The sequence below is a fragment of the Belonocnema kinseyi genome, chromosome 10, assembly GCF_010883055.1.
Source record: "Belonocnema kinseyi isolate 2016_QV_RU_SX_M_011 chromosome 10, B_treatae_v1, whole genome shotgun sequence".
NCBI classification, from domain to species: Eukaryota; Metazoa; Arthropoda; class Insecta; order Hymenoptera; family Cynipidae; genus Belonocnema; species Belonocnema kinseyi.
In genome coordinates, this window is record NC_046666.1 from 57,853,626 (window position 1) to 57,878,027 (window position 24,402).

At 25.9% G+C, this 24,402-nt stretch overlaps 2 protein-coding genes across 2 annotated transcripts; one reads left to right on the forward strand and one right to left on the reverse strand.

Moving 5' to 3' along the window:
* Positions 1-7,611: 7,611 nt before the first annotated feature.
* LOC117181966 (gem-associated protein 8-like) lies at positions 7,612-18,544 on the reverse strand. Its single transcript, XM_033374992.1, has 2 exons — positions 18,194-18,544; positions 7,612-8,323 (listed from the first exon to the last, which is right to left on the reverse strand). Exons 1-2 carry the CDS (start codon positions 18,424-18,426, stop codon positions 7,684-7,686), a joined length of 873 nt encoding a protein of 290 aa, XP_033230883.1. The 5' UTR covers positions 18,427-18,544; the 3' UTR covers positions 7,612-7,683.
* Positions 18,545-18,812: 268 nt separating this feature from the next.
* On the forward strand, positions 18,813-24,022 carry LOC117181967 (60S acidic ribosomal protein P1-like). The gene is made up of 4 exons (XM_033374993.1): positions 18,813-19,000; positions 21,410-21,563; positions 23,679-23,774; positions 23,929-24,022. Exons 1-4 carry the CDS (start codon positions 18,929-18,931, stop codon positions 23,940-23,942), a joined length of 336 nt encoding a protein of 111 aa, XP_033230884.1. The 5' UTR covers positions 18,813-18,928; the 3' UTR covers positions 23,943-24,022.
* The last annotated feature ends 380 nt before the right edge of the window (positions 24,023-24,402 follow it).

Below are 24,402 nucleotides of genomic sequence, written 5' to 3' on the forward strand. Positions count from 1 at the left end.
AGTAAATATGGATAATTTGATAAATAATAACAAAATATATACATTTTTAATTGAATTTTCTTGAATTCTTGGACGTAATACCGAGCCTCCTCGGAAACAAGAAATTTGCTACTACCAAGATCACTGCACATTATTAAATTATTATATTCAAGTAGGAATACCTTCCTAGAATATAAATAATTAAATATTGATTGAATACACATAGTTACTTCAAATTACAATGGACTTTTAACAATAATTTCGTTGGCGGGGTACCCAGGTACCCGGGTGGCAGACGCTGTGAGTTTTTTTGGGTGGCAACACAAGGGTTAAAAAGTATGACTCCATTTTCGCTTACAAATATGAAAGGGGATAACTCGTTTAATTTATTACAAAATCTCGACTAATTATCGGCTTTATTTAATTATTTTAGTAATTGTTAAGTTTAAACTCAATTTTTATACTAAAATGACTACTCTTGAAATGACGAACTCCTGAAATGTATACATTGCAAAGAGTTCGGATCACAGGATATATTTCATTATTTTGGAAATTGTAAAATATTACTATATTTTGCTATACTTTACCGTAATACTTCTTATTTTATTATAATTTTAGCTTTTTTCGTAATTTTTAATGTTGTTATTATGAATTACTTATTTAAATCCAGGCTTAAATCTTCGCGGCAAAAATACTTGAAAACTTGCAGTCTATGATGTTACAAGTTTTTCATTCATGAAAAATAATAAAAAACATTTTAAAAAATTAACAATTGGTTAAACTCTTAGAAGAAAAATAATCTGCCCGCTGCGCGAACACATTCTTAACGCTTTTAAGTTGCAGCGCGTCTAGGGTGCGCGACTTTTGGTTTTTGCGCTTCGCGCTCGATAATATATTTACTTGACGCTGCATGCTCGGTCTTTGTACTTCCCCACATTTGTGCACAAACTTTTTAACATTAAAGGACAAAGCATCGACAAAACTTTAATTTAGTGATTGCGAATTATCTTTTGTTAAAGCTTCTTCTGCTTTAACGAACACATTCACATCTCGAATATCATGCTTCGCCCGCGAGTTTTTCCAAAAGGCGAACTTTTCTACATCACGTTCAAAGCTATTATATCAAATGTATATTACATTTATTTTTGTACCTCGGCCCGGGATTGCATATTAAGTTATTGCAAAATAAAGTACAAATTTGATTTATAATAAATAATTTCATATTTTTGTTAAAATAAAAACAACACGTTCCATAAAAAATGTAATAACAAATTTGGTGCTCTTTTGTGGGTGACTTACAACTTGCATAGTTAGACCACAAAACAGAATGTTTTATTTTTCATTATTTTTTTTGTTGAATCAAAATTTGAATTTTCGATTTTTCAAAGAGGCGAGTATAGTTTGATGCACATCTAATACGTTCACGTTATACTGAAGTTATTGCAGTTATTGAATATGTGAGTGCACTGCAGGCTTTTTCACGTACTTCAAAATATTTCAAGGTAGTTCAGGATATCTCACATACTTCAGGATATTTCACATACTTCAAGATATTTTAAGGTACTTCAAGCGACTGTAAGGTAGTTCAGAATATACTTCGGTATATTGTAGTATTTCAGGTACTTCATAATATGTCAAAGTATTTAAAGTTATTTCAGGCTACTTCAGAATATGTAAGTGTATTTTAGTATGCATATGCTTTAGAATATTTAGCATAGTTTACAATATTTCAAGGTACTTTTGCATATTGCCAAGATACTTCAAGATACTTCAGGATAATTAAAAGCGATTCAGGATATCTAACATACTGCAATATATTTTACACACTGTCGGATAATTAACCAAATAGTCGATCTTCAAATTGAAAGCTATCACGCATTTAAATTTACATTGTATCAGAAGAACTCACAAAGCTTTTTTTTTAAGTTTTTTGGGCTTAAATTAAATATAGGATTTAAAACAGCGCGACTTAAATTTTAGATTTTTGCTTAAAAAATTATTGTTTAATTATTGTTTGTTGTTTAACAGAATTCGAGAAATTGATGCATTTTTCTGAAAAATGACCAGGAATTTAATTAAAGAGCCGGGAATTTACTTCTAATCGCATTAAAATTCAAGTTTTCATTATTTTCATAATTTGGGCTATTTCGAAAATTGATTTCTACTTTATCTACATTGGCGGAACATATAAGTGAATTTTTTAGAGGTTACGCGTATTTTGATTTATTTATAGTATTAGTATTATTTTTTTACGGTTTATGAATCTTACATTTTTCAGATTATATTAGTTTACTCTAATTGAAGTATAATTCATTATTGCTCAAGAGTACTTATTTCTGTTGATATTAGTTAATAGTCCTTCTCATGCATCCAAAGAGTTTTTATTACAATAAAAAATTAGTAATTCATGATATTCTAAACATGCAGAAACAATAATTTTATCAATTTAAAAAAAAATGGATTTATCACGTTTTATTAGCTTACTGTTCATTGACCCTCGCTTGATCAGGGAATTTTGAAAAATAATTATCGTTTTTATTTTAGGAGATAGTTTCCGTAAAGAAATATTATTTCACTTGGAACAGGTAATTTTTAAGATTGAATGGGAATTGTTAATGAGAATTATCATTTGGATTTTGAAGAAAGTAGTTTAAAATTCCTGTTCTTTGCGAATTTACCTTTTTTCAGTAACAAATTCAACAAGTTACGGTTAAAAGTCAAAATCTTTGTTAAAAATGGATTTTTTTGTTTGAACAATCATCTCTTTTTAAAATGTAAATATTTTGTTAAAAATAATTTTTTAACTAAAAATTTAACTATTTGTCTTAAAATCCATTTTTTTATTAGGAATTGTATTTAAGAGTTTTATTTTGGATGAAAAAACTATTTGGTTAAAAACTGATATTTTTTATCTAAAAATTGAACTATTTGTTTCAAAATTTATGAACATTGTTGAAAATTCTTCTTTTTTTATACAAAATTAATTTTTATGATTAAAATTCATCTTTTTGGTAGGTGTCAAATTCACCTATTCCAGTTGAAGAGTCATCATTTTAGTTGAAAATTCTTCAGATTGGTTGAAAATTAATTTCTTGAACTGAAAATGAAACTGTCACATTTTTGTTTGAAAATTGTTCTTTTTTAGTTCAGAATTTAACAAATTAACGGAACATTTGTCTTTTTAAATTGAAAATTCAACTATATCGTTGAAAATTCACGTATTTAAAAAAGATGGATTTATTTTGATAGAAAATGATCTTTTTCTTTCAAAGTAAATCTCCCTGTTTAAAAATTCTTCTTTTCTGTTAAAATTTGAAGTATTTGCATTTAGTTATTTAAAATTTTAGTTGAAAAACTATCTTTTAGGTTGCAAATAAAATTACTCGATTCAATGTTAAATTCTTTTGTTAAAAATAAATTGTTTTTGGTTGAAAATTCATCATTTTAATGAAGAATTCATTTCTTTGGTTGAAAAATTAGCTATTTGGTTGAGAACTTGGTTGAAAATTATTATTAGTTTTTAACTGAAAATTTAATTTTTTATAGGAAAATTATCTTTTTTAGTTGAAAATACGTCTTTTTTGTTGAATATTGATTTTTTAAACTTAAAACTTAATAATTTCATTTTTTGTTGAAATTTTTTTTTTTTAGTTCAAAATTCAACTACATTATTTGGTTCAGTATTTGTCTTTTTATTTGAAATTTAAAGCATTTCGTTAAAAGGTAATGTATTTTGTTGAAAAATTATATTTTTGAGTAGAAAATTAATCTTTTTGCTCAAAAATTAATCTTATTGATTGAAAATTCAAATATTCAAGTTAAATATTCACGACTGTAGTGGAAAATCCTTGTTTTTGATTTAAAATTCATCTATTCCAGTTGAAATAAAATAAATGTTGGCGTTTTGCGGCAAATATGAATATGTTACTTTTAGTTGACCGGAAATTTAAAAAATTGACCAGGAATTTGTAATTAAATGCGGAATTCAATAAGCTTTCCAACGGTCTTTCAAAAAAGTTTCTCGCTCCTTTTTTAAACCAGTCATCGCGTTTTAAAGTTGGAAATTATTTTTAATAGTACTCGTGCTAGTCGTACGGACAATTTCAGATGGTAGTGCACTATGTGCAATTCAATCAATTCACTTTGTTAGGCTGCAGTGAAGAAACTGAAAAGAAAATGTACAATTTTGTTTCATCACACGAGTTAAAAATGGACCTTAGAAATGCTTAAGCAATACTGGAATCTCCTTTGATTCTGATCATAAAACGGGTTGGCATCTCCGTGATTATTCTTAATTGTAAGATTGAGATCTTTGGCCGAGATTGTTGAGGACTCAAGGTATTTCATTCTAGTAGCTATTAGCTGCATACCGAAGAATTAGCGAATTCTTAAAACGAGACATGAAGAGTCATCTCTGGACGATCCTCAGCATTACACGGACCAAAATCGCCTAAAAATGTACCCAGGGTGGCCGTTTTAATCGAAGAAATAAATTCCCGCTCATTTCCCGATTTGCAAACATTTTTCAGGGTCGATAAAATTTTAAAAATTTAACTACAAAGCTAAATATTTTTACATTTTAAGGAATAAAACATTAACTATAAATCAAGGCACTCAAAATGGAATTCTTGAATTTTAAATTATTTAAAATTGAAGTTTAAAGGTTTTTTAATTCGAAAATGTTTTCAAATGCTCAATACTTTACATGTATAAAATGGAAGATAATAAAACTTTTAAACTGAACAATTTTTAATTAAATACAAATAAACAGCAAAATTTAGAATTTTTAACTTTGATCAATTATAGAGTTCGAAGATTCAAATTCAATTCCAAAAATATAAATTCACGTTATCATTTTCACTGTTCTAAATTAAAAGGATCAATTAATGAAGTTTCAAATGTTTAAAGATTTATTATTTTAAGCAATTTTAAGCTAGAAACATTAAAAACTGAGATGTTAAATTTTTTATTTGAAAACTTCTTAAATTAGAAGTAGAAGTTAACTTATTTTCATTTGAACCCTTATTGGCCCAATTTGTCCGTCTACTTTAAGCACGGACAACTTTGTTAATTATGCTGGAAAAGATCTGAAAATTAATTGGCGGTTATTTTCAAGTGTGCTCTTTCAGAATCTGACCGGAAAATTCCGAAAAAATCACCCCTTCCCACCCTATTTTTCAATTTAAAAAAACAAATGTGATTTTTTAAGGTAATTTTTTTTTAATGGAATTTTCGAAGCGAAAGAGATCTTGACAATAGCTGAAATCACAAAAACTCGGGCTAGAAAATGTCCAAATAATAAATTTATACACACAGAAAAAAGACGTTCCATACGCAATCACATACAAAAATTTCGAACATGTTTATCAAAAAATCATAAAAATAAAATTCTATATGAATAAAATTCTACAGATATTCAAATTTTCAACCTGGCTCAACTTTTATTTATTTTTATAAATAAATGAATTTGGTAATTTTTTGGTATTGAAAATAGTATTTTTGAAAAACTGTCGATTATCACACCTTTGGGCTATTTTATGGGGTGGTAGCGAATTTAACCAGAGATAACAAAAGAAAATATGTTTTTCATTATTTGTGATATGTTTTCCTCCATTTACACCTGTTTTCAAAAGTTTAATTTTTTTCAGAACAATCCGTAAAACAGCGATTTCTCTAAAATATGTTATTTTAGGAGTGGTCGTACAGCCCCTTAGTGATGAAAAATGAATTTTCTGTGTGTATAACTTTATTATTTGAACATTTTGAGCCGGAGTTCTTGTGATTTCAGCTATTCTCAAGACCTCTTTCGCATCGGAAATGTGATATAAAAAAAAATTACCTTAAAAAATCACATTTCTTTTTTTAAATTGAAAAACAGGGTGGAAAGGGGTTTTTTCGAAATTTTCGGGCCAGATTCTAAAAGAGCACACTTGAAAATACTTGCCAATAAATTTTCAGATCTTTTCCAGCCTAATTAACTAAGTTTTCCGTGCTTAAAGTTAACGGAAGAAAACGGAGAAATTCGGTCAATAAGGGTTAAATAGTTCAAACATACTTAAAAAGCTTTAAAATTTTGAGAAATCTATAAGTTGTTTAAAATTTTTCAAATTATTTTAGAATTCTAAATATATTTGAAAAAGAATGGAACTTCTTCTACAATTTTTGAAAATCCTGCTTATTATTTGTAGTCATTTTAAGTTTTAAAAAGATTCAAAATTATTTAAAAATTTGACATGATTTTAAATAATTTGAAATAAATTGTATAAACTGACAAAATTCGGCTATTTGTACCGTAATTTCCGTGCAAATAGCAGGAGCCTAATTTAATAGAAAATTTAGATTTTTCAGATTTAAATAAAAACTTTAGAAGCTTCTTAAGGATTTTGAAAGGCTTCAAAAGAATAAAAACATTGTCAAAGAAGAATCTGGAAAATCCTATAGAACTTTTTTAAAATTTGCTGGATTTGTTCAAAATTGTTGAAAAAATTCCATTCATTTTTTAATATATTTAGTGAATTTTTCCTACAACTTTAAAAAAATTCTTCTAATTTTCCAAGATTTTCTTAAAATATTCGAGATTCTTTTTTGACAATTTTGAAAATCTTTTAAACTCTTTTAAAATATTCTCTTAACATAAATATTCAAACTAAAAAATCAAATATTTCCTAGAAGTAATAAGTATTCAATTGCTATTTACACATCAAAATTCAATAATTTCACTGACAAAATAAACATTTTTTAAATATAAAAATTAAAATTCCAACATTCAGTTTGAAATTGTTTACTTTTAAATATTTGGTTTTAATTTAGTTGTATTAAATTAACAGTCGAATTTTGCTAACTATTAAAAAGCTAGTCTTTTTCTTAATTGAAAATTTTCAAATACAATGGGTTAAAAACTGAATATTTTAGACTGAAACAATATTTTAAACTCAATAAAAGCCTTTAATTACGAATATATTATTATGAAGTTATTTTCAAGTTAAAATAATTTATAAAGTTTCTATCGGGCGTCTACATTTTTTTCAATGACTAAGACTTTCGAATTAAAACAGTTTAAGTTTTATTGTTAAAATCTGGAAATTCTTAATTTTTGAATTGATTTATAATCGTTTTGTCAAATCAATTATTGTTCACTTTTTAATACTTAAAGTATAGATCGATTTTTAAAATAATTTATATATTGCTATTTACAGTGGATAAAATAAAAATCTTTTTTATCTGAAATTTTGAACAATAAACGCTTTATTAATTTCAAATTTTAAGTGAAAAAATATATAAAAACATTTAACTAATCAAGCTTCCCTTTAGGTGATGAAAATTGTAAGATTTTTCACGAAAAACAAATAATACGAATTGATCCTTATTTCCTAATCCCGACTACAATGAATGATTTTTATCGAAGTCTTGATTTTAAATCGCTTTTTAAAAAATTCGAAGACTTTCGATACCCATGGAAAGTGAATTGAAATTATAAAATTTTGAAGAAGCTCTCAATAAACTAGATTCTTAATTCTTCCAAATATATGTTCCTCCTGTAAAATTAAATTAAATAATTAAAAAAAGTATGGATTTTAAATTTGAATGCGTAATTCTATGTATGTAAACGTTACGTGAAAGAAAAAACCCAAGTTTTAGAAAATAATGCTTTCTTATAAAAAGGATAATACATTGAAAAGAAATCTTGCAAGGAGGAAAAGCAAATCACAGTTTCAGAGGTATATTCGGCCAGTACTGAGGTCTGGCTTTATCTTTATGCCTATCAATCGTCGTTTGCAAAGCAGTCTCCATCCCTAAAATTCTTGGACTGGCCTCTCCATATAAAAGTTTGGCGTTCTCGGTTCTTTCCTTCAACCAGGCAGCTCCTCCTTCTAAAGGAACTTCTTCCTCTTCTTCCGAGGCCTCTTCCTCTCGTTTCTGTTTAAGTTCTAGCTTGTGTTGCATACTCTGCTTCAGAAAATCCATCATACCATCGTTTAATTCAAACTCTAGACTTTCATCGTCCGAAGCTGGTTCATCCTCCACTTTTGCTTCAATATTTCTTTGGGCGTCTGTGTGGAATCCAGTCCAGGCTCTGTTCTGGAATTGATTCTGGGCTTCATTCTGGAACTGAGTCCTAGTTTCATTCTGAAACTGATTTCTAGCTTCGTTCTTAAAATGATTCCTAGCTTCATTCTGGAATTTATTTGCGGCTTCGCTCTGATTGTGAACTTCATTTGGAACTTGGCCTTTTCGCTGACAGTGGCATTGTCTCGTTCGTGCAAGATGTCTCACTGTATCCCGCAAGAGCTCATTTTCATGTTCCAATGACTGGCAACGGGTTCTCCACCATATTACGTTGTGCCTACAAAATACAAAATAAAGCATTTCAAATATCTACAATAGGGTTGTTTTCAGTCAGATATAATTTTTCCAATAAATGGATCTTATAGTAAGTAAAATTTTAATTATAAAAACGCCCATAAAATATTTATTACATATTGTTTATTATTTTTAATTTAATGTTCAAATATGAATTTTCAGTCACGATATCGATTGGAGGGCCCCTTTGACGTCAAAGGGGTCGCATTTTCCACCAATCACAGCTCATGTGTCAGTGATCCTCAAATATCTTTTTCTGTGCTGATGTTTTGTTTTGATTATGTGTACATCGAAAATAGAAGTCGCAAAATATTTTTTAAAAAAATGTCAAAGGAGGGTTTCGTAAAAAACAATAGAGAAAATCTACCGAAAATAGATATATTTATGGTATGTATAAAGAATTCATCGAAAAAGTACTTAAATGTAGCTGGTTTACTGAACAATTCCTAAATATGTACGCTTTTAAAATGTGTTAATAATTGCATTTACTTTTTTCCTTCAACATACTACTGACTCGTAAAAAGCCCAATGTTACAACAAGATAACATTTTTTTCACATAATCATGAACAAATAAAGCTAGATGATTATGAGAATCTCTGAGTCACGTGACAGCCACGTGACACCAATTTGAATAAGTGTTTTAACGCCTTCAATTTTAAATCATTAGCACCTTCTATTTAGCTAAAAATTATGTATTAAAAATCTATTTTATCTAAAATCGCGAAACGACCCTATTGACATACTGATAATGACAACTAAGTAAGGTAAACCAGGGTGGCGGTTTTTATCGAAGAAAAAAATTCCCGGTCATTTCCCGGTTTTTCCCCGGTTCGCAAACATTTTTCAAGACCAATAAAATTTAAAAAATCAAACTATATTCTAAACATTTTTCCGTAAAAATTATTAAACAACAAATTAAAGCATTTAAAGTGGAACCCTAAAAAATGTATATGTACCAAATGAAAACTGCTAACATTTTTAAATTGAACAGTTTTAAGTGAAATGCAAATAAACTACAAAATTTGGAACTTTTATAAATTATAGGGTTTAAAGATTCAGATTAAATTCCAAAAATATAAATCCACGTTAACATTTTCAATAGTCTAAATTAAAGAATCAAGCAATGAACTTTAAAAATTTTTTAAATTATATTATTTTAAGTAACTTTAAGCTAGACATAAAAAATTGAAAAATAATTGTTTTAACTTAACAGTTCTTAATTTAGAAGTTAAATTATTTTTATTTTAAATAGTCTAGGCATTCTTCAAAAGCTTTAAAACTTTATTTGAAAATCTTGAAAAATCTAGAAGCGGTTTTAAATTTTTCCGAATTCAAAATCATTTTTGAATTTTTTGTCAGAACTTTTAAATATATTTCAAAACGAAATGAAATTTTTCTATAACTTTTAGAAAATCGTGCAAATTAAAAAAAATCTTTAACATTGAAATTCATAACTAACAATAGAACACTTATTATTTGTAAAAATATTAGAGTAATATTAAGAGATATTTAGAAGTTTAAAAAAGATTCGAATTAAATTTAGAACTTGAAACAATTTCAAATACTTGCAGCCAAAATTAATATAAAATTTCGATTTTTGTAGATTTCAAACAAAAAATTTATAATTATTTTAAGAATTGTGAAAGACTACAAAAGAATATAAATTTTATGAAGATTCTTAGGACAATTGAAAATGATTTTTCACTTTGAAAAATTATTGTAACAGAAAGTTTAAGAAGATTTTAAGAGATTTAAAAAAACAATCAAAGAAGAATATGAAAGATTTTAAGGATTTTATTTAATTTTCTGGATTTTCAAAAATTATAGGAAAATTTCAAGTTTTTAATTAATTTTCAATCTCTTCATAACTTCTAAATATCTCTAAAATTACTCAGATTTTTTCTACAAATAATAAGTGTTTAATTGTTATTTATGCGTCAAAATTTAACAACTTCACTTACAAATTAAACACTTTTTAAATAGAACAATTATAATTGAAGCGCTAAAAGATTATAAGTTCTTGGAAAATCTAAAGATTCAAAGCTTTCTATGTAAAACAATTCAGTCTCAAATTGTTTTCTTTTAAAATTTTGGTTTCAGTTTACTCGTCTTAAATGAACAGTGAAATATTAAAAACGCATGTTTACATTTTTTACTAGCTGAAAAAATTAATCGAAATAATATATTAATAAATTTATTTATTAAGTTTAATATAAAAAAATAATATAAAGGAATACCTGAAACTCTGAATTAAAAATATATGATTGATAAATCATGAAAATTTTTATTTAAAAATAAAATTATCGGAATAAATGATACGCTAATTTCAATTTTTATTAAAACTTTCGGATTGGTCTAGAATTGTTTGGTCAAATCAATTATTGTTCAGAGTTCTATACTTAGAGTAAAGATCCATTTTAAAAATAATCTATTTATTACATTCTCATCATTCATGATGGAGAAAGTATTAGAATTGTCGGAAATTTGACATTACAGTTTTTCAACGGATCTCCACGTTTTGAGACTACCTGAATCCGAAAATAAGGTTTTTACGGTGGCGTCTGCCTTTCTGTCCGTCCGTCTGTCCGCCCGTCCGTAAACACGATAACTATCGGAAAAATGAACAGATCAAATCCATCTTTGACACACTTTTTTAAGATCCTAACAGAAAGGACGAGTTCGTTAACGAGTCATTTTTGATGAAAATTCAAAAAGTAAGCGCATTTTGAAAATTTTTGAAATCACTTTTTTCTGAATTTGAAAATTCTATGTACGCACATTTATAGTATTGAAATGGACAAACAATTTATCCTACTGACTTTTTTCGATTAAATGAAAATTCTCAGAGTTATAGCATTTTCAAAATGTTGTAAAACAACCGAAATTCAACATTTTAACCCAGACAGCGCAAGATATGAAAAAAAAAATACAAATGAATTAATAATCACTTCTTGATTAGAGGCGTACTTTTTGTTTTATTCCTAAAAAATAACATTGAAAATAAGAACATCAAATAAGTAAAAAATGTGTGGAAAAACCCCTCAAGTTAAGAACAAAAGTTATTCAACTAAAATTGTACGCCTAAAACATATCTAAAAATGTGTTATGAATTACTTTTTGTTAAGACGCGTAGTTTTGGTTTTAATCATAAAAATGACATTAAAAATAAAAATGAAAATTTTGTGGAAAACGACGAAAGGTACGAAAACGAATTGATAGACAAAAATTGTTCGCCTAAGAAAGAGATGCAAATTTATCATAACTTATTATATTCTCATCATTTATGATTGATAAAGTATTAGAATTATCCAAAATTTGACACTAAAAAATTTATATTTCGAACCAAATGACGCAAAATACGAAAAAGTGTTAACAAGAGAGTTTTTTTAAAAATTTTGAGAATTCTTTTTAGATTCAAAAATTCTATGTATCACTATTATTGGTATGATACATATGAATGAAGATGCGTGAATCAAAACTGTGCTCCCAAAAAAGATTTACAAACTTATTATTATTACTCACTTTTTGGTAGGACACGCAGTTTTAGTTTTATTCATAAAACACAATAATAATAAAAAATTAAATGTTTGGACAAACAACACAAGCTACGAAAAAAATTCAAAAAAAAGCTGTTTAACCAAAAATTGGTGTATATTTTGGAAATTAATTCTTTTAACTGAAATTTTAACTATTTTAATGAAAATAGAATTGATTGGTTGCAAATCAACTTTTTTGTTAAACATAAATATTCTCGAGTTTATTTTTATTTAAAATCTGGTTTGTTGAAATATCAACTACAAAATTTTATATTGAAAGTGAATCTTTTTAAGTTACAAATTTAACTCTTTGGTTAATGCAGCATCGTAATTATCAATTTTTACATTCTCATCATTTATGATTAAGAAAGTATTAAAATTGTCGGAAATTTGACATCACACTTTTTCAACGGATCTCCACGTTTCGAGACCCCCTGAATCCGAAAATCAGGTTTTCACGATGGCGTCTGTCTGTCCGTAAACACGATAATTCTCGAAAAAATGAACGAATCAAATTCATCTTCGGCACACTTTTTTTAGGTCCTAAAAGGAAGGACGAGTTCGTGAACCAGCCATTTTTTTTTAATATTCAAATAGTGAGCGCTTTTTGAAAAGAGAAGTTTTTCTTCAAGAGAAGAAAAACATTTCCCTTTGAAATCCCTACAAGAATATCATAACCAATTTTTGGATTTTCTTCAAAAATCGAAAATTCAAATTTTGATTACACAAAAAATAATGGAAAATAAAAAATTCCATTTTGTGGACACACCATGTAGGATACGAAAAAAGATGAATTAACAAAAATGGTTATTCCACAAAAGATCTACAATTTCGTTAAGAAACACTTCTTGATAGGACATTTATAGTTGATAAAATAAAACTTTTTTTTATCAATAATTTTTCAACTTCAAATGCTTTTAATTTTTCATTGTTAAATCTTCAAAACTGTACTTTAATTATTTTAAAAACTGTTAAAATCGAATTTTGGCAAATTTTTCTTCTGAAAATTCGTAAAATTCCTGGTTTCCTGGTCCGGCGGGCACCATGTTTTTCATAAAAAAATCTTCGATTTTAAAAAGTTCTAATTTTTTTTAACCTTTAAAACTGCATTTTAAATTTATTTAAATCAAAATATATGCTTAAAAATTAAAAATCTAAAATGGAACATTTTTAAAGTGAAAGATTTTTTAATTAATCATTCTAAACTATATGATGTAATAATTTATAAAAATCACAATTTAGGAAATTATTTTAAAACGGCTGAAATCAAAGTGGGACAAAATTTTTATTCTAACATTTTTGTAAAATTCCCGGTCAAAAAATAAATTTACTGTCATTTCCTGGTCATTTCCCCGTGTTTCAGGTTTCCCGGTCCAGCGGGCCACCCTGTAAACTGACCATTACTGGGACAACATAAAAAGTATGTACAATAAAATTAATTTGCTATCAATATTTATTTTTGTCCTGAAAAGTTATACGTTTAGTAAAAAATAATCAAGAATATTCCTCAAAATGTGTGAATGAACTGCTACAAAATTTGCCATTTTTTTTTATTTGAAAACTTTCCGCATAACTTTTACAGCATTGTATTATTGAAATTTCCTAGAATAAAAGAAAAAGTAATGTTCTTGTACATTTATAATACGTTTAAGAATAAAATTCATAACTTTATTAGCGATTTTATTCCATAACTTATGAATATTTTAATGTCCTATATTTGGACAACTTTTTGGCGAAGTTTCCTAAAGCTGGCACTGTCTCAGTTTCGGACACTTGAACGTGAGTTTCGAAATTGCGTTCCTATTACTGAGAAGGTCACTTTCGCCATGTTTTTAATTGAATTTCGCAGTATTATTTTATTGATATATTAAAAATATTGTTTATAAGATACAACCTTTCCGTTTAATTGATTATTTATTCTAAAAAAGTTGTTTAAAGTAGTTTATTGAAACCTCCAATTCTAACTTCAAAGTTGCCCAACTGCTTAGGTAAGTAATGTAATATAGTATCTAATAAATTTAATTTAAAAAAAAATTAGTAAGTATGTATTAAAATTCAATATTATACATTTATATGAAATATTAATAAGATTAATATTATCGATTTACTTTTTATGGTAAATTAAAAATTAATCTGTTTAGGTTGAGGCATCAGCAGTTTGATTGGGAATTCGTTTTTTTTAAATTAATTTGTCTGCTTTCAACATGTAATTAAAATCTATTTTGGTTATAATATCAACTATTATGTTTTTTTCATCAGAATTTATTTTCTAACAAATTCTTGAGTTTTTAAATAAAAAATACTAATTTTCTAGCAAAAAAGATTAATTCTTATTAAAAAATATCATAGTTGATATTTCAAACGAAAAATGTTTTAATTATAAATTAAACTTGACATGATTTTGTAAATAAATAAGATTTTTTCTTAAAAAGAAAGAAAACTATTTTAACCAAATTTATGAATTTTGTACCTAAATAATATCATTTTTAACAAAACAGTTGCATTTTTCTCAAAGAAAAATGTAATTTATAATTAAAATGACAAATTTTCGAACCAAAAAGACGAACTTTCAACAAAATAGTTGAATTATTAATCAAAACAGATTTTTCAGTCAATAAAATTTTCAACCAAATAATAAAATTTGTAAACAAAAAATAATTTTAATTGTTTGAATACATTTTTCAATTTATGTATTAACTTGAATAAGATGAATTCTAATTGTTAATTTACTACTAAACAGTTTAATTTGCAAGTAAATCGACAATATTAGCCTATAATACTACATTTTAATGCATACTTACTAATTTTATTAAAAAATTTAATTTATGAGTTATTATTAAATGACTTACCTAAGCAGTTGGCAAAATTTGAGGTTAGAATTAGATGTTTCAATGAACTACTTTTAACAACTATTTTAGAATAAATAATTAAACGGTAATCACAATCCATTCTTGCTTTTTCATGTATTCTGTAATAAACTAGATGTACACTGTGCCATTTTATTTTGATAAACCCCATTGGATTTTCCAATTCCCCATTTTAAAATGTGTTTATGTGGGTTAGCTTTTTCTAACTGTCCCAGTAATGGTCAGTTTACCTTAAAGTCCAAAAATGAAATTTAAAAGGAAAAACAAATGTTTTCTGTGATAGGATTCGAAAAAGAACATTATAGAAACTAGTGGCCCTTATGAGCTATACTTTCAATATTTGGAAACTAAAAAATAAAGTTTTCAAAGTAGGAAGAAGAAAACAGAAATGTGGTTTACCTGATTCTCATTCTCAATTATTTTTTCATGTTTAAGCCATGTGAGTGAACCTCAAAAATTTGTTTCACATTTTTTCAAATTCAACTTATGTTCACACGAAACGCGATATCGAGAAGAAAATTATGGGAAATTAAATGAGAAGCACTACGAAACGTTTGTCTGGTCCTAAATTTTTATAATTATGGAAAAAGCAAAAAAATTTGTTACAAAAAAACTGTTTTTATAATTGTAACAATTTAAAGCAGACAAACGTCCCTTAGTGCTTAGTTCCTTACCTTATATCTATAAAAAAAAAGATCAAAGGGTTTGAAAATTATTTCTGATAAAAAAACGGGAACACGTGGCAGTAAACATAAGTTTAATTTTCAAATTTGTAGCCAAACAGATGACATTTCAACGAAGAAGACAAATTTTTAAGCGAGCATGGAATAGTGTCATTTTCATTTGTAAAATTGATTTTCAAACATAAAATCCAAAAAATAGTTAAATTTTGAACAACAAACAAGCGGGTTTCACCTAAAATTATAAATCATCAACAAAACAAACTGAATTTTTAACAAATTAGTTACACTTTCAACTCAGTAGTTGAATTTTCAACCAAAAAATATGAATTCTCAATGAAAGGGCATATGTCAAATAAAAAATATTTTAATTTTAAACCAAAAACAGTTGAATTTAACCAAAAAATAACAATTTTTATCCATAAAAAACGAATTTTCAACAAAGTAGTTAGATTTTTAACCAAAGAAATGAATTTTCAAGTATAATGATGAATATTCCATTTAAAAAAATTAACTTTGAACCAAATAGTTGAATTCTGGACCAAAAAGATCAATTTTCAACCATAAAGATTAATTTTTTAACATAAAAAAAAAACAATTTTTAACAGAAAAGTTAAATTTGGAAACAAATAAAATAATTTTTAACGAAATACATGATTTTTCAACTAAAAAAATATCAATTTTCCACATAAAATGGAATAGTTAAATTTTTAGTTAACAAATTATTTATCAAAGAATTAAAAACAGAGGAAAAAAATAGGAGAAAGGTTGGAACATTTTTTAAATCTGAATTAAATGTTTCAAAATCAACCACAAAAATAGTTTTTAAATTAAAATTATGAAACATCAACCAAAAAAAATTAATTTTTAAGAAAGTAGCTTTTTAAATGAGTAGTTCAATTTTAAACAAAAAATTAATTTGTTGATATTGCAACAAAACAATAAGATTTTTATTCGAAATTCAAAATAGCTCAATTCAATCGCAGAAGACGAATTTTCAACTAAAAAATAAGGTTTCATAAAAATGTAATATTCTTAGGTAAACAATTAACTTTAACGAAACAATGTTAACAAAACAGTTACATTTTTAATCAAAGAAATTAATTTTAAGAATATATGAATTTCAAACTAAAAAAGATACATTTTTATCCAAAAATGACTTAATAGTTGATTTTTGGACCAAAAAGATGAATTTTCAACCGTAAAATTAATTTTCTACATAAAAGAAGAATTTTTCAACCCAATATTTTAATCTTGATTCAGAGATATTGAATTTTTAACCAAATTAGTAAAAAATAATCAAGAATATTCCTCAAAATGTGTGAATGAACTGCTACAAAATTTGCCATTTTTTTTTTATTTGAAAATTTTCCGCATAACTTTTACAGCATTGTATTATTGAAATTTCCTAGAATAAAAGAAAAAGTAATGTTCTTATACATTTATAATGTAATGTATAAGATACATTTTTATCCAAAAAGGACTTAATAGTTGATTTTTGGACCAAAAAGATGAATTTTCAACCGTAAAATTAATTTTCTACATAAAAGAAGAATTTTTCAACCCAATATTTTAATCTTGATTCAGAGATATTGATTTTTAACCAAATTCATGCATTTTAAACTAAAATAAATCAACCAAAAACGAAACAAGTAAATTGTTAGTTAAAAAATTAATTTTTAATCAATTAGACAAGAATTCTCAAAAAAATAATAGTTACATTTTAAACCAAAGAAATAGATTCGCTACTATAATCATGAATCTTCAATAAACAAAATTAATTTAGAACCAAATAGTTGATTTTTGGACCAAAAAGATTAATTTTCTACCATAAAGATTAATTTTATAACATAAAAGAAAAATGTTCAAGAACAAGAAAAATGTTCAAATTAAGTTTTGAAGCAGAGATTTTAATTGTTAACCAAATGCACGAATTTTCAACTGAAAAAAAAAATCATAAAAAATTACATTTTTAATTACAAAATTAAAATTCAACCAGTTAAAAATGAATTTTCGACAAAATAGTTCAATTTTCAACAACAAAAAGGTTTTTGTTTATTTGAGATCGAAAATGAAATCTGATTTCTATGGATAATTTTATGCGCCGAATATCGAGCATGGAAAAAATTCTCAAACTACCTCCTTTTCAGCTCGTTAGAAACATTATTGATAAGAAAGGTAAAAAGAGAAAGAAAAATTAGGAAAATGTAATGATCTAAATAGAGTAGTTTAGAATAAATCACGAAGAAAGAGGTTTTTGAATTGAAATTATGAATAATCAAAAAAAAACTTAATGTTTAACAAAGTAGTTCCACTTTGTGGAAAGAGTTTGAATTTTAAACAAAAAATGTAACAGTGGATATTTCAAAGAAGAAAAAAATTAATTTGAGACCCAAAATTCTTGAATTCTGTCGAAGAATACGAATTTACAACAAATGAATTTTCAAAACAATGCGACAAATTTTCGACCAAAAAAGATATCTCAGTCAACAAAAAAAACATTAAACCCAAAAAGACGACTTTAAAACGAAACAGTTGAATTTTTAAACGACAGATTAAATTTTTACTTTTTTGAAAAAATGCTCAATTTTCTTCAAATAAAACAAAATAAATTTAATAAATATTAATTAAAAGTTTTTAATTAAACCTGTGTTAGTTCATTTTAAAGTTAACACTAACCTTCGAAAGCTAGCAAAATTATACTCAACAAAAGGATAATACATAACCTAGAAACGGAAGCTAAAATCATTACAGAAATTGTATATTTACGTTTGTTGCCACTGCTGAGCGGTCGTGTAATTTTCCCAAAAAGCTTTGGCTTCCATTGCTTTCCCTACTAATTTATCCTTTGCAACATAAACACTGCAACCAGCAAAAACTTTTTGACGTTTCGCAGACCTAACCTCAACTTTGAATCGATCGTGCTGAAGGCGTTTGGTTTTTCCGTGTCGCTTTCTCTTTCGATTCCTAATACGTTTTCTGGAAACGGGAATGGATTCCATAACTTTATTCACGACTTAGTTTTAACATACATTCGTAAATTACGAAGCTGTCATTGCTTATCAATTTTATTTACAACGCAGAAAATAATTTGTACTTTGCGTTTGGGACTTCTCTGATGCGCTTGCGCAGTTCTCATTTCCAGAATCTCCAATACAATAATATTAAATTCGCACGATAAAAATTGCATTTATTCTTTATGAACTAATTAAAATCTTGATTATTTCTACCATTTGGGGGCAAAGTTGAACCCTTCAAATCATGCAAGTACTTCCAAATGACTTTTTTTTATAAATTTAAGAAATATATCGAATTTTTATTTTCAAACAATTTGTTCTGGCAGTTGGCTGTGCTGGAATCTCGGCACTACGTATTTCCCGTAAATTACATTTCCGCTTCTTTTCGTTTTCGTTGGAAATACCGCGAGCACGTGTTGCTAAAAACTTTGAGCAATTTACCTTGATTTTCCTTTAAAAAAGTTGTAAAATCAATTAAAAAACAGTCATGACTTCAAAAGCCGAACTTGCTTGCGTTTACTCCGCTTTGCTGCTCGTAGATGACGATGTTGCAGTTACGGTAAGTGAAATTTTGACGTCACTATATTATAATTAATTTGTTTTCCATGTATTATTTCAACTTCTTAAGAAATTTAGTGTGTTTTAATTAATGAAAAAGCAACATGTTGTACGTTTTTGCTAAAAGAAAATAGATTTAAAGATGAAAGCGCGTGAAGTTTGAGGTTAGGAAACCGCGACAGGAACATCTGAGGATGCTGAGGAATGGAAAAATTTTTGCTTGTATTTTGTGCTATTGCAAAACTTTGAAGTGAATTCTAAAATATTTTAATTTCTTAGTCATTTAAACCAAAGTTTCTTTATTCATTAGCTTAAGTTTGAAAATCATTGGTTTGAAATTTCTCACTTTTTAAAGGTTTTAAATTTCAAATTTCGCAATGTTGTAATTTCACATTTAAATATTTAAAATGTCTGGAAATTTCGATATTAAAATTTTCAAAATTTAATATTACTAAATTGAACATGGAAATTTACTCATTTTAAATGTAAATATAAAGCAATTTCGAATTGTAAAGCTTTACATTGTGCAATTTAAAAAGCCTTGATAGTCATTTTTAAATTTAATAATTTTATATCTAAATATAATTCCATTTTGAATTCAACAGCTTAAAATTGTTCAATTTCAAACATTGGAATCATTTATTACAGCAGTTTTGTTTTGTATCCTTTTTTTTAATTTTAAATATAATATCTTACAATTTTCCTAATTTTTGTTCCATATTTAATCAAATTAATAATTTCTAATTTAAAAATATTTGATAGGATATATTCAAGAATGAATAACAATTCTAACAATAGTGTTAAAAGTTAAATGTTTCGAAATAAAAAAAATAAATAAATTGGTTGCTTAAAACCAAAATAAATAAAAATTAAACTGTCAGAAATTGATACCTCGGTAATCGAATAATTTCTTTAATTTTTAATAGTTACAATTTTAAAGTTCTGAATTTTCATGTGAACGCTGAATTTCAATTTTTTCCTTTCATAAGTTTTAATTTTAGAATTAAAATTAAATTGGTAAAGTTGAAAAAAGTATCATTATAATCAACAATTTTTCAATTATACATTGTTAAACGATTTAAATATCCTTAAAGTAATTTAAAAAAGTAGAAAACAAATTTGTAATATCACAGTTTTTGGTGATTTAAATTGTCTAGTTCAAATTAAATTTGGTTTCATTCAAATTTCAACTTTCCAGAGTAGAATTTGTTTTGTTTTCCATGTTTCCTATTTAATATAATTACTATTTATTTCAAATATAGTTAACAATATAAAAATTAATCATTTTTAATCATCTTAAATTTTCTTATTTTAATTAAGATTCTAAAATCTAAAGGGTTTGAGTGTAAAAAATTTAATTATCTCAATTTAGATGACAAAAATTGTTTTTAGTTTCAAATTAAGTTTGGATTCGTTTAGATCTAAAGTTTCGAAGTAGAAGATTTTTGTGTTCCATGTTTCCTTTTAAAATTACTATTTATTTTGAGTTTTTTTTTTAATAATTCAATTTTCTGATTTTGGAACAATTCATTCAATCAGTATTAGTGTTTTTTTATGTAATAAAAATTTTTTATTCTTAAGTTTTAGAAGCTTGACTTCGTATATGGTAAAATTTAATTTAATTTTTGTTACTAAAAAAAATCGAGATCCGAGAGTACAGTTCATCTATAGAATTAAACTCCTTTATAATAAAATTGTCAATTTTTCACCATTTTAAACTTAAACTTTTCGAGTTTAGGAGCTCGTATTTTTTAATTTGTCGATTTTAAACACAATGAATTTCAAATTATTTCGATTTAAACGCTTTTATTAAGAAATTAAACTTCTAATTAAACTTATTTATAATGAAATTGACAATTTTTCACAATTTTAAACCGAAACTTTTCAATTTTGGAAACTCATATTTTAAAATTTGTCGATTTTAAACACAATGAATGTCAAATTTTCTCGATTTAAACGCTTTTATTAAGGAATTATACAGGTTCAATTCCTTTTAATTAGAAGTATTTTCCTTTTTCAAAATGTTACCTATAATGTAAAATATTTTGAACTGGAATTTTTTCAATTTGAAATTATTACATATTATTTCAAAAATGTTTAAAACATCTAAAAATTGATTTACAGAATTATATATAAACATTTAGATCTATCGCTGATAGCATTTTTGGAATTCGCCAGAATTTCAGAAACTAGTTATATATCTTTTTAAAAGTGTATCAATTTGTCCAATACCAAATTGAATACAAGTAGAACAAGATCGTTAAACTTAAATTGAAAATATTAAACTATTATATATTTTTTTTAGAAAATTGGAACATAGAACATAGAAACCTGATACCAGACTTACTAAAAAATGTATATTTGATTTTCCTTATATATTAATATTATTTAAAAATTTTGTACATTTCAGGGAGAGAAAATCCAAACTATCTTGAAGGCCGCCAACGTAGATGTTGAACCTTACTGGCCAGGACTTTTCGCCAAGGCTTTGGAAGGCATCAACGTCAAGGAACTGATCACGAACATCGGTTCCGGTGTTGGAGCTGCTCCAGCTGGTGGTGCAGGTATATAAATAATTACTTTTTCTTCCTTATTGAAAAAGAATTCCTCTTTTTTTCCTCTTTTTTCAAGAAACAATTTTTCTGAAAATGAATCTTTCCTGATCGAAAATAAACTTTTTAGTTAAAAATTCTATTTTCTAAAAAAAAAGATCTTTTTGGCTTTTTAACTGTCTAAATGAAAATCTAATTGTTTGTGGTTAAATCGACCATTTGGGTAACAAATCATCTCTGTAAGTTGTCAATTGAAGTATTTGCTTATAAATTCCACCACTTTCTTGAAAATTCCCCCATTTTGTTAAAAATTCAATTTTAAAAAAATTTAATTATTTTGTTTGATCATTGGAATTTTTTGATAGAAAATTCTTTCTTTTATATTAAAAATTTTTCTTTTTGGGAGAAATGACATCTTTCTTGGTTGAAAACTCATCTTTCTTAGTTTAAAATATCTTATTATTTTTGGAATTCAACTGTCTTCTAATAAAAATGCTTCTTTATAGTCTGCAAATTTAATTATTTGGTTCAAAATGCAATTGTTTTTGGTTGAATTTTAATTTTTATTGTTGAAAATTTGACCATCGTGTAGAAAATTCATCGTTTCAAGTTGAAAATGAATTTTTACCCGAATGGTCGATTTAACCAGAAAAAATTGCATTTTTATTTAGTCAGTTGAAAAGACAAAGAAGCCATTTTTTGGAAAATAATAGAATTTTTAAATAAAAAGTTTATTTTCGACCAAGAAAGATTAAAAAAAAATTTGACTAAAAGAATAGTTTAAGTTTTAACGAAAAAAGATACATTTTTGACCAAAAGAGGTAAATCTTCAAGAAAATAGCTAATTTTTCAAGCTAACTAACCGAATTTTGTAAGAAAATAGTTGACTTTTAATTCTGAAAAGAATTTTTTATAAAAAAAGTTAATTTCCAAACTTATAAATATTAAATGAATTTTCAACATAACAGTTGAATTTTCAACAATAAAAGTGGAATTTTCAATTCAAAAAGTCTTTATATGTCTGAAAATTAACTTTTTTGTTAAAAAATTCTTCTTTTCGGAATTATAATTTAACTATTTTCTTACAAAATTCAGCTAGTTCGCTAGTAAAAACAACTGGTTTGTTAAAAAGTCAAAATGTTTGTTGGAAATGAAATCTTTCTTGCCCGAAAATAAAGTTTTTAGTTAAAAATTAAACTGTTTTCCAAAAAATGGTCTTTTTGTCATTTCAACTGTCTAAATAAAAATGCAATTTTTCCTGGTTAAATCGACCATTCGGGTAAAAATTCATCTTTTTAAGTTGTGAATTGAACTATTTGCTTAAAAATTCCACTTATTTCTTGAAAATTCCCATGTTTTGTTGAAAATTCAATTTTTTATTTAATTATTTTTGAAATTCAACTAACTGATAAAAATTCTTCTTTATAGTTTGAAAATTTAATTATTTGGTTCAATATGCAATTATTTTTAGTTGAATTAAAATTTTTATTGTTGAAAATTTGATCATCGTGCAGAAAATTCATCGTTTTAAGTTGAAAGTTCCATTATTTTGTTTAAAGTTTCAGGCTTGTTAAAAATTCAACTGTTTTGTTGAACATTCGTCTTTTTGGAGTAAAATTTCATATTTCTTTATAGAAAATTCATCTTTTATGGTTAAAAATTTCATCTTTTTCGTTACAACTGTTTTTGGTTAAGGTTTAAACTTTTTTTACCGAACATGTAACTTTTTGTATTGAAAATTCAACTTTTTTTGTTTAAAATTCAACTGTTTTGTTGAAAAAATTTTCTTTACGGATTTAAAAGTAAACTATTTTCTTTAAAAATTCGGCTAGTTAGCTTGAAAAATTAACTATTCTCTTGAAGATTCATCTCTTTTGGTAAAAAAATGTATCTTTTTTCCTTAAAAATTTAACTATTTTTTTGAAAATGCAATATATTTCAGGTGGAAATATTAGGAATTCAAAAGTGTTCCATATTAAATTAAATATTGTACCTACATGCATGTTATTTTGAAGAATTTATTCGCTTATTTTCGTGTGAAATCAGCCTATTTTTCCTGTTTTGGGAGCATTTGGGGCTGCGATTTCTGAAAATTCGTTCATTAAAATTTATTTTCTCTTTTTAAAGCGCCTGTTGCTGCCGCTGCTGCTGAGGCCGCCCCACAAAAGGAGGAGAAGAAGAAGGTTGAGTCCGAAGCGGAATCTGACGATGACATGGGCTTCGGTAAGATATTTAAAATTAAACACTCTTTATGACTATCTAAAAAATTAACTTTTTTTATTTGTGCAAAATATTACTAGAAAATGTTTAAATTAGTCATGAAATTAAAATACTCAATTAATCTTTAGCCATTACATACATTTTGTTTTTTTTACAGGTCTTTTCGACTAAATCCAGGGATCAAGTGACACGGGTCCATTTATTTTGTACAGTTTTATTGTACGTTGGAATAATAAAAAGAATGTAAAGAATATAATTTTAATTTTCTAAAAGGATTCCCTTCTTCTGCATATCTAAATTAAGAAATTAGTTCGAATTGCCCTATCTGCAAAACTTGGAATTGTGAGGTAATTTTTTCGACATCGTGTTTATTTTTTTTTAATTGTAGTAAATATCAGTAGTTTTATAGCACTGTATTTAACTATTTTGTTGAAAATATGTTTTTTGTGTGGGGTGAAAATAACTTTTTAAACTGAAAATTTAACTGTACTATTTTTGGTTGAAAATTCAACACTTTTTTTGTGTGCAACTTTTTCTCTGTCCACTTAAAAATATTTCAGAGTTAAATATTCAACTCATGTGGAAAAGTCGTATTTTTTAAATTCAAATATGAACTACATTTTTCGCTTAG

What these genes read in the sequence shown, in the direction of transcription:
- LOC117181966 (XM_033374992.1), bottom strand. Translation starts at nt 18,426, where the DNA reads ATGGAATCCATTCCCGTTTCCAGAAAACGTATTAGGAATCGAAAGAGA. An exon ending in GCTCAGCAGTGGCAACAAAC is followed by an intron (nt 8,324 to 18,193) that starts GTAAATATACAA and finishes TGTATTTTGTAG; the next exon opens with GCACAACGTAATATGGTGGA.
- LOC117181967 (XM_033374993.1), top strand. Translation starts at nt 18,929, where the DNA reads ATGACTTCAAAAGCCGAACTTGCTTGCGTTTACTCCGCTTTGCTGCTC. An exon ending in ATGACGATGTTGCAGTTACG is followed by an intron (nt 19,001 to 21,409) that starts GTAAGTGAAATT and finishes TGTACATTTCAG; the next exon opens with GGAGAGAAAATCCAAACTAT. An exon ending in TGCTCCAGCTGGTGGTGCAG is followed by an intron (nt 21,564 to 23,678) that starts GTATATAAATAA and finishes CTCTTTTTAAAG; the next exon opens with CGCCTGTTGCTGCCGCTGCT.